This window comes from Myodes glareolus, chromosome 8 (assembly GCF_982192425.1).
Source record: "Myodes glareolus chromosome 8, mMyoGla1.1, whole genome shotgun sequence".
In the NCBI taxonomy this organism is placed as follows: Eukaryota; Metazoa; Chordata; class Mammalia; order Rodentia; family Cricetidae; genus Myodes; species Myodes glareolus.
In genome coordinates, this window is record NC_142033.1 from 42,134,632 (window position 1) to 42,145,714 (window position 11,083).

At 42.2% G+C, this 11,083-nt stretch overlaps 1 protein-coding gene across 1 annotated transcript in view; it reads right to left on the reverse strand.

Moving 5' to 3' along the window:
* The window catches only part of Wdr19 (WD repeat domain 19), a 66,953-nt gene extending 56,288 nt beyond the window's left edge, over nucleotides 1–10,665 (reverse strand). The window contains exons 1-4 of the mRNA XM_048415037.3: nucleotides 10,560–10,665; nucleotides 7,638–7,729; nucleotides 7,302–7,367; nucleotides 2,296–2,421 (exon numbers count right to left, since the gene is read on the reverse strand). Of these exons, the coding sequence (XP_048270994.3) occupies nucleotides 2,296–2,421; nucleotides 7,302–7,367; nucleotides 7,638–7,729; nucleotides 10,560–10,565 (290 nt within the window). The 5' untranslated portion in view covers nucleotides 10,566–10,665. The remainder of the gene's footprint in view (nucleotides 1–2,295; nucleotides 2,422–7,301; nucleotides 7,368–7,637; nucleotides 7,730–10,559) is intronic.
* Between the last annotated feature and the right edge of the window lie 418 nt (nucleotides 10,666–11,083).

Genomic DNA, 11,083 nt, shown 5'->3' on the forward strand with positions numbered 1-11,083 from the left:
GTAGTTTTAGTGCTTGTAAGACAGAGGGGATCCGCGGAGCAAGCTGTCTAGACTACCCATGTTGGTAAACTCTGGGTTCAATGGAAAAGGTGGAGAGTGATCAAGGAAGACTCCCCATATCAGCCCTGGTCTCCACATGCACACATATAAAGGTACTTCACACATGTACACGAGGGGACAAGGAGTGTTTCTTAACATGACAAACTAAATCAGAAAAAGTGTTGAGAATTCATAACCTTAAGTATGTGTCTTGGCTGAGCATATATTTCAGTGGTAGAACACTGGAAACAAAAACCTGGGTCAATTCTTAGCTACAGCAAAAAAGAGAAGAAAAAAGGATTATGTTTGTTGCCCCATCACTATTACAAAGTTGTTCAGAATCAGAAAGAAAGTACTTTTGTCTAAAGGTGTTTTCCTAAATCACATTTATTTCTTTGAGTGTGTGGGAACGACAACACAGCTAGAGGACTGCTTGTTGGAGTTGGTTCTCTCCTTCCTCCATGTCAGTCCCAGGGATCAAACTCGGTTCATCACCTTAGGGCCTTCTGGCCAGCTCCAAGTTCTTGCGAGCATTCTAGGACTCACAGGCTGCCTACTCTATGACTCCCTAAAAAGGGAACAAGAACTCTTTGGAGACTGAGGGAAGAAATCACAGTGGGTCCAAAATAACAGTTCTCAAAAGTCATCCCAGAGGCAGCAGCAGCATCCCAAGGGTGTGCTGGAAAAGCCACTTACCAGCTCCCACCTCAGACCTACACAGTCAGAAACTCGGTAAGGGTGGTGGGATCTAGCTATCTGTATGTTACTGCGTCTTCTAGGTAATTCCAATGTAGCTACATCTTGAGCACCACAGATAGAGTGTGCCTCTGTCTTCAGAACACTGAGAAGGACAAAGGTTAAGTTGGAGGAGACTCTCTCTAGCTAAATCTGGATTCAGAGCACCAAAAATTCTTAGTGCAGTTGACATAAGTTGAATCTGTGAAAGGTCATACATTATGATGAGGTGACATACAATATTTGAAGTTGAAATATTAATGAAGTATATGAAGTTAGCTGCAATAACTGATAAAAAACTTAACAGTAATAATAATATCATAGTTATAATAAATACATAGGATAATAAAGTATTAATACTTTATTTAGTTAATTTAACTTAATTTAGTTAAAAATTAATATCAGAGGCTGGCTAGATGGCTCAGCAGGTGAACACACTTGCTACCAAGTCTGATGGCCCAAGTTCAATCCCTGGATCCACACACAAATGCATGCACACAGTCATGCACACATCCATACTCCTACACAAAACAAGCAAATGAATGCCAACTGAAAAGACTGCATTCTTCTTTCGGGAGACCCGAGTAGGTGAGAGATCACCCGTGGTGTCCTGGCCGTCCACTTTGTTTGATGTGTGGTCTTTTATTGTGTGATACTGCAGTCATCTCACCTCCAGATTTTCCCATATCAATTTTTTCTCATCGTGGTCATTTTTGGTATGTTTACCAAAAGACTTTCAAAATAATCTATTTCATAACCATAGCATCTTTATTCTTTTTTGGTTTTGTTTTGAGACAGGGTCTCTCTCTATAGTCCTTTCTGTCCTGGAACTTGATATGTGGACCAGGGTGGCCTCAAACTCATAGAGATCCACCTGCTTCTGCTTTCTGAGTACTGCGATGAAAGGAGTGTACCGCCACATCTGGCCATACACATCTTTATTCTAATTAACGGAAGGATTACATATGTTAACCATAAAAGGAATTATATTTTCCTTCCTAAGAAAATTACTCAAGAAAGACATGGTAGTACAGGCGTCTAATCCCAGCACTTAGGAGGTAGGGGCAGGAGGATCAGCAGTTCAAAGTCATCTTTAGCTACACAGTGAACTTGAGGTCAGCAAGTGCTATATGACATCTTCTTCCAAAAACCCAAACCCAAAACCAAACCAAGTCACTATCACAACACCAAAAAGCCCTCATCACTGCATCTCCAAAGTCAAAACAGTAAGTGTCAGCATTAAGACAACAGAGTCACAGTTCTCAGTGAAAACTTTAAAAACAACTAAAAGCCAACAAACAGCAACATTGCTCAGTGAAAAGTCTAAAAATAACTACAAAGTTAGGAAATGCTAATTACACTGATCTGGCCAATACACATTGTGTGCATCTGTTAAAATAACATATTATATCCCAATAATAAGTATAATTACTGACATTAATAAAAATGATACAAATAATAAAAGTATTTTGTCATTTAGTACTTTATATATCACTTAAATAACAACAGAATTACCCTTACCTCATGCCATTGTCTAGCTGGCTGGTTTTGTTTGTGTTGGCATCCCACAGATAAATGCAAGTAGACTTCTCAGCAATCACCGCCAGGATATCCCCATCTTTATCCCAGTCCATGGCAACACAGTTGCTTTTAGAAAAGATAAAATCATTACTCTCTACTTCTCAAAAGCCAGAGAGAAGAAACAAATACCCATCTAATGACTTCTGCCTACAATAAGACCACTCATTACTTTTACTAGGACATGAACGTCCCAAAATAAGAAATTCAACCTGATATCCACTAGTAACATAAGACTAATCTCAATATTTCTGTTGTTTTTGTGTTGAGGGATGGAGAATTTTTTTTCTTTTGGTTTTTCAAGACAGGGTTTCTCTGTAGCTTTGGAGCCTTGTCCTGGAACTAGCTGGCCTAGTAGACCAGGCTGGCCTCGAACTCACAGAGATCCGCTTGCCTCTGCCTTTTGAGTGCTGGGATTAAAGGCATGCGCCACCACTGCCTGGCTGGGATGGAGAAATGTTTAAGTTCTACTTTTAGTACTACTTCCACACACTATACTAAATAAAATTGTATGTAACCAATTATCAAGTTTTCCTGAGTCCTATAAAAACATCATCTTCAAGGAAGATAAATTCATCAAGTACTTCTACAAATGAATTAAAAATAAGAACCAATAGGTAGCTTTTAAAATATGTTTCCTTCTTCCTTCTGCCTTCCCTCCCTTCCTTTCTTCTTCCCTTCTTTTTTTCTCTTTTTGACAAGGGTCTTCTTACATAGCTCTGTCTAGTTGGGACTCATATGTAGACCAGCCTGGACTAAAACTTGCAGTGATTCTCCTGCCTCTGCCTCCTGAGAACTGAGATTGTAGATGTGTACCAGTTTGATAGGTATCTAGTACTTACTTACTTATTTTATTTATTTATTTATTTATTTATTTATTGGTGTTACTAGAGCTTGATTCTAGGGCCTCAATTATGTCAACCAAATGCTCTACCACTAAGCTGTATCCTCAGCCCTTTAGTAGGTCATTTCCTAAGACAAATTTTTTAGTTTTTTTTTAAAGTTAGCATACAAAGTAATGCATTTCATTATGTAAGACCAAGTAGTGAAAAAGGTTGTTTCATAAATACAAAACAAAAAAGCACTATAAAAATGCAATTCTACTAGACAGGTCAAACAAAATAGGTCAAGGTTGGTGTGCTAGCTAGTTCTATGTCGGCTTGACACAAGCTAGAGTCAGCAGAGGAGAGAGTCTCAGTTGCGAAAAGCGGTTCCATTTGCTTGATTAGTGATTGATGGGGGAGGGCCCAGCCCATGTGGGTGAGGCCACCCCTGGGCTGATGATCCTGGGGTCTGTAAGAAAGGATGAGCAAGCCAGTAAGCAGCACCCCTCCATGGCCTCTGCATCAGTTCCTGCCTCCAGGTCCCTGCCGTGTCTGAGTTCCTGTCCTGACTTCCTTCAAGGATGGGCTATGATATGAAAGTGTCAGCCAGATAAACCCTTTCCTCCCAAACCTGCTTTGTGGTCACGGTGTTTCGTCACCGGACTAGTAACCCTAACGAAGACAGAAGATGCCAGCAGGACAGCGAGGTACTGCTGTACAGACCTGACCGGATTGTTTTGGGGAGGATTGTGGAAGGACTTTGGCCCTTTGGGCTAGAAAACCCATGGAGTCTTCAAAGCTTGGTGAGCTGTTCTGGGAGAGTGTGGAAGATACAATTTTAAGAGAAATACAGAGGGTGGAGGCCTAGTTTATGAAGTTCGGAGGGAAGTTTGAGAGTATTCAAAGACTCTTTCGGGATCACTGCATATTTTGAATTAGCCATGATTAACAACTATCAGAACCACAAAGTGAAACCTTGCTTTGCTGGGATAATCAGCGGTTAGCTAGAGCTGAGGAATTAGCAGTGATTAAGAAGAGACCGGCATCACTGAGGTGAAATCGTCTGTGTTTCCTGAGAGTCTGCACAGAGAAGCTGTGTTCCAGTGGCAGCCAAGGTTGTACCTCATGTCGGCAGCTGAACTTGGTAGTTTAAGAGTCACCCAGGTGGTGCTGGTTTTGAGTGCATGTAGGGGTCATGGAGAGCAGCTGAGGCTTGGCACTGGGAGAGGTCAGGAGAGGCCATTGTGAAGTTGCAGCTTCTGTAGCAACTGAAGGCCCAGGATTGAAGGAGTCAGGAAAAGATGTTGAGGCTTGCTACCATGAAGGGAGCTGTAAGAGTCTGTTGGTGAAAGTGCAGCCCAGTTGCAGCAAGAGACAGCTGCATTTTGGAGATGCCAGCACCACGGGATGACCACCAAGAACAGCAGCAACTGTGGAATGGAGACCACCTGAGCTTAGAAGACAAGCTGTGTGTGCTGCAGAGGGCAGAGCCGGAGCAATGACTCAAGACCTTTAGAGGAGCCCAGCAGATTCGTGGGTGGAACCCAGACATTGGACATTCCGTTACTTACAATTTTTGCTTTGTGACTGTGCCCTGTTTTTCCTTACTGAAATAAGAAGGTACTTAAATTTGCAGAAGTCCACACTTTAGAAACTCTAAACTTTAAAAAGAAAGAAAAAGAGAAAGAGATTTGGGTGTTTTACAGAGAATTTGGATTTTTTAAAGAGACAAATTTTAAAGTATTTGTAAGGCCATGGAACCTTTTATGTTTATAAAATGTTTTATAACATTATATCTTTATTAATATGTGATCTTGGGGATAAAGAAGAAGGAAAAGAGTGTGACTTAGCAATATGTTTGTGTGTCAACTTGAAAAGGGGTCAGTTGTGTTGGTTAATTTATGTCAGCCTAACACAAGCTATAGTCATCTGAGAGAAGGAACATCAGTAGAGAAAATGCTCCATAGGATTGTCTGTGGGACAGTCTATAGAGCGTTTTAATTAGTGATTGATGGGGATGGCCCAGCCCATTGTGTGGGTAGTGCCGTCCCTGGGTTGGTGTTCTGGGTTCTATAAGAAAGCAGACTGAGCAAGCCACGGGAGCGAGTTAGTAAGAAGTCCTCTCTAGGGTCTCCACATCAGATCCTGCCTTCAGGTTCCTTCCCTGTTTGAGCTCCTGTCCTGACTTCCTTTAACTCAAAGCCCACCTGACGTGGTGTGTCTTTCTGTATGCTTTGAATATATTGCTCTCATTGGTTGATAAATAAAGCTGATTTGGCCTATAGCCAGGCAGAATATAGTTGCCAAAGTGACAACAGAGAGTGGACTGTAACACTGGGAGTAGCTTGAGCACAGGAGAACTCAAAGCCCACCCCCACAGTAACACACTTCCTCCAACAAGGCCACATCTCTTAATAGTGCCACTTCCTTTAGGACTCATTTTTTTTTCAAACCCCCATAGTTGGTAGAATAAGTGAGGAAGATCAGGAGTTTAAGGTCATCCTCAGCTACATACTGAGTTCAAAGCCAAGTCTGGCTACAGGGAATCCTATCTCAAAAACAAAATCAAAAGAAAACCATATATGTGTGTAAAATATATAATGAGAGATACAATGTTTTTAACTTTATAATTTCTCCATTCTCACAAAATAGACTTCTTCATTGATAAAATGCTAATTTTTCATTATTCTTTGTTCTTGGGTAGTGGCTAAAACATACTTTGATTTACATTTAGCATTTATTTGGTAATCATTTTATTTTATTCATCAAACAGTTAAGATGTGTTTGGGGACCCTAATTTCCTTTAATGGTCTCAGAAACCATTCTTTGGGAGCATAGAAGAGGGAAATTTTTAAATTGTTGATAAAATCATTTGCCAGTTAAAGATTGACAATTAGACAGCATTTTATTTGTCTGGAGATTATTTTTGGTCAAACCCAATTATCATGAATCCAGCAGCAGAATTCAGATGAGATTTTTATGCAAACAAAACAGGTGTCACCGAGATTAGGCAATTAAACTCACACAATTTACACAAAGCAGCTTTTTACTGAGTGCCTTCCTTTAGGCATAATCACTGGGTGACTATTTTGATCTCATTCCCTAAAATACAGCAATCAGAAGCAACAATGCAGAGTGCAGGAGACGGCAGAAACACTAGCCTCAGAAGCATGGGGCAGACCAGGTGAGAGAGGCCAGGCCAAGAGACGCAAACAATGGGACCGGGAAAAGTGGTCAACAAACTGTGGCCAGCAGACATGCATGGAAAAGCACGGCAGCACAAGTCTGCCGAGGCCAGGGTGTCTCCAGTGGGAGAGACTGCGGCGTCTGTCGACAGAACACTGCACTATTCACAGCACCTGGTCTACCCATGCCCTTAGAATGGGATCCTGAATGGGGAAGGCATCTTCATTCTCTAAGAAGAATGCACCAAGTAATTGTTCTCCAGTGACTTACTGAAGAGGAATTATCAAAGGAAATACAAGTTGGGTCATCCTAATGGGAAAATCCTTATTTTGTAATTTTCATGTGTATGGTGTTTGTATGTATATGCATGTTTTCACATGTAGGGGTACACATGTGTGTGTGTGCGTGTGGAGGCTTCAGGTTCATGCTGGAAATCATCCTTAATCACTCTTCTTCCTTATTTATGGAGGCAGGGCCTCTTAATCAAACCCAGAGTTCACCTACATGGCTAGTCTATAGCCAGCCTGCACTAGGGGTCAATTCAGTCTTCGTTTTCCAAGGCTGGCATTACAGGTGAGTCTTCTCTTGTCCTGGCATTCTGTGTGTTCTCAGGATTTGAACTCTGGTCCCCATGATTGTGTGGCAAGTGCTTTAGCCACCAAGCCATCATCCCCAGCCCCAGAGAAACCTTATTTTGGACTGACTTATCCTGCTCACATAAAGTTTCCCTGTAAATATTTATGTATATAGATATAAACTCTAGTTCAAGTGCCACACACATGCTTTGCTAACTTTAGCATAAGAAAATCCCTTTTATAGTTAGAGAAAACAAAAGAGGAGACGGACAACTCATTTAATTTTAAGACAGCAGTCTTTTTCTTTTCTTTTTTTTTTTATCTTATAGACAACAAACAGCTTTTGGTTCACCCCTGTACTTACCCAGGTAAGCTAATTTCACTTTTTTTTTGGCCATGGCGATCAAAGATTTTAACAATACAGTCAGCTCTGAAAGCAAGCAGAATATAAAAGTTATTTAACTATTTCTCTTATTTATCTATCGTTATAAAAAAATTAGGATCTATACCAGTTGACTTCAATGTTCTTTCATGGTAGTTTTTAAATTTGTATTTTTAAAAGTTGTGATCAAGGAAAAGATTCTGTAAACTGGAAGATTTATTTCATCCAGAATTTACACTAAAGAGACAGTACGGGCACAGGTTAGGTGTGGATACATATGCACACAACCATTATTTAAAATATTCATTCTTTTCTTACCCTGTTACTGCAAGGAAGTTTCCAGATGATTTTTGCCAGGCAAACTGTATTGGTGCACCAAGCCATGTCTTTTCCAGCAGGGAGAAAACACGCTAAAAAAAGAAACACAATTTTTACATTTTCAAAACAATTATAATTGGTCAGAAAATATGTCAAAACTTAATCATACAGATATGTAAGCTACAGAATGAATGATGGTGTTTATTTAAAAAGTAACAGTGAGAGCCAGGTATGGTGGCATACATCTCTAATCCCAGCACTTGGCAGACAGAGGGATCTCTAACAGTGGGAGGCCAGCCTGGTCTACACAGTAACTTACAGGCCAGCCAGGGCTACAAAGTGAGACCCTGTCTCAAAACAAACAAAAAAATCAACAATAAAATGAACAGAATATAACCAACCAATCAATCAACCACAAGTAATTTGCACAGCAGAATGGACTTTTTGATAGTTAGCTTTAATTGTTGGCACAACCTAGAGTCATCTGGAAAAGGGGTCTCAGTGAGGGCCTGTCTCCACGGGGCTGGCCTGTTTGAACTGTAGAAGAGAAATGACTGAGAACAAGCAAGTGGGCGTGCTTTTTCTCCTGCTCTCTACTTTTGACTGAAGATGGATATGCCTGGCTGCTCAATTTCCTGCCACCGTGCCTCCCATGCCTAGTGGGCTGTAATCTGGAACGGTAAGATGAAATAAACTTGAGCCACTAAGTCCTTTCTCTCAGGTAAGTCTGTCACAGCAACAGAGATGCGACTAGTGCAGACCTCAACATAAAAGAGAAGCCGGGCGGTGGTGGCGCACACCTCTAATCCCAACACTCAGGAGGCAGAGGCAGGTGGATCTCTGTGAGTCCGAGGCCAGCCTGGTCTACAAGAGCTAGTTCCAGGACAGTTAGGACTGTTACATAGAGAAACCCTGTCTCAAAAAAACCAAAACCAAACAAAACAAAAGATAAAAGAGATTATCACACAACTTCTTTTGTTTGTTTTGAGACAGGGTCTCCATATGTAGCTCTCGCTGGACAGTAAAATGCTATGTAGAGCAGGCTAGCCTCAACTCACAAAGACTCACCTGACTCTCTCTGCCTTCGGAATGCTGGTGTTAAAGCTCTGTGCAATGTGAGAACATTTTTAAATGTTTCCAATCATTAAATTTATTAAAATGTGTCACAGTGCTTTATGCACACCGGAGGAATTTAAACATGAGTTTGTTAATTGTGACACATATTTGGGGGATTAAATTTAACAAAATTACCACTTAAAAGTCTTGGATGATTACAGCAGACCTATCTAAAATGCTTACAATCCCTGTAAATTATCTTCTTTTACCCACTAGTTATACCTATTTCTTTCTCTTTCTTTCTTTCTTTCTTTCTTTCTTCCTTTCTTTCTTTCTTTCTTTCTTTTTTTCCTGGTCTTTTTGAGACAGGGTTTCTCTGTGTAACAGCTCACAAAAGTCAACCTGCCTCTGCCTCCCCAAGGTGTGGACAACAATGCTGGCTTCATGGATCATGTTTCTGTTGATTACATGTTGAAATAAATGTTGGAGATACTCATCAAAACAAAACATATTATCACAAATTTATCTGTTTCTTTAACAACCTTATAGTTGCTAAAAGTTAGAAATTTGAAATTTCATTGATTTATGTTATTCTTATATCAGACTCCAAATCTAGACTAATTGGGAACATGATCCTACATGAAAAATATCCGATTTAAAAGGCCACCTTTATCTAGATAGATGCAGTTTCTATACTATTGCAGAGGACTTGGGGCTGAGCGGCAACACAGCTCCCCCAATGCTTTCTGAACACATTCTGTATCCACCTCCTGAAAGCCAGTGTCCCGGGAATGCAACTTAAAAGTAGAGATTGCTATGATTCCAAGCAAATACAGGTTGTCCAGCATGGACATGTACACGTATTTAAGAACATCTTACTCCTGCAACTGTGTGATTACATTGTCCGCAAACCCTATTTTATTCCTTTCATTGCAGATCTGTCTCAGGCTGTGGTCTTACAGGTTAGTTTTCTTCCACAGAGCTTTATAGCCGCTCTAGTACAACTCAGAAATGAAAGTTACAACTTTCCAACCAGAAACCCAAAGATCTGCTTCGTATGTATTGGGTATAGGCATTACAGCAAGTCGCTGTAACTCTCAAGCGAAGGATTCTCAGCTATAAAGTATTTCCGCCTATCTGATACATCATACCAGAAAGTGAATCACATCTGAAGTGAATTATGCAGAATTATCTGTCAATCCAACTACACAAGAGCCACCGTGAAGCTTTAGGAAAGCGAAAATCATTTTCAAATCGGCTTTCCTATTTCTTTGCCAGAGTCGGGCAGGGTAGGTATCTCTGAGGAAAACCACAGGAGCGAAGAAGCGGCAGCTGTGGGATTCACAATAAATCCGATCGTAGAAAACCTTCATGCAGAGTACGACGCACATAAGTGTGCAGATTTAGATTTCTCCGCCATGTGTTCTAGCGACCAGGAATTTGTACACTGGATGGCTCACAGGCGAAGCAAGTTTTGATTACAGTTTTGGAGACTTTTCATTCTCTCTAGGGCTCTGGGTCAGTGGCTTGGCTGGTGCTGAGCCACAGAAATGAGGCAGCTTGAGGCACAGGGTCACCTCCACAGCGACCCGTCCCCAGCGCTGAGAAGTTCGGGCATCCTCAGCTCCAGGCTTCTCCTGGGTTCCGGAGGGCACAGGCCTCCCTCTCCGCCTGTTTTCAGAACGTCCTTTCCCCTCATCCCTACAACCCCTCCCTCCGTCCCGCTCCCGGGGCGCATTCCTCCACCCCTCAGCACTCCTGCGGGAGGGACGGGGACACAAACTACTCAGAGTCGCGCTCCGGGAATCTGAGGAAACCAGCGGCGAGCGCGTCTTCTCACCCCGCTGGCTTTTGTAAGTTATTTACCTTCATTTTCAGGCTCCAGTGGCACCCCCGATCTTGCTAGTGCGCAGGCGCACCAGAACTCCCCCGCCAGGCTGCCGCGTTCCTGTCACCTAGGAGACCATGCAAATAGCAGCCAATCAGCGAGCGTGGGGCGGGGCTTCGCTGGCGCCTTCCTTTGAGAGAGATGGGCAGGGTGGAGAGAGTCACGTGTGGAGGCGGAGCTAAGCCCCAGGAAGTTGAGGGTCATGAGGTCTAGTCAACTTCCTTCCTGAGCTCTGATTGGGTGAAACCGACTCTGGGAGGCGGGCCCTGTGGACGGATAGGGTCCTGAGCAAATGGGACGAGAAGACGCCGCGGATAGCGGGAGAGGACGTGGAGAGACACCAGGAGAAAGGCAGGAGTTAAGACGTTGACAAGCAGGAGGCGGGAATCGGCTTAGGGGCCAGACGGCTTCTACAAGGGCTACACGTAAAAGGCTTGGTGAATCTAGAGTGTCGTCCTTCACTGTTTTTATTCCCCTTTTTGTGCCGTGGGGGAGACGTGGC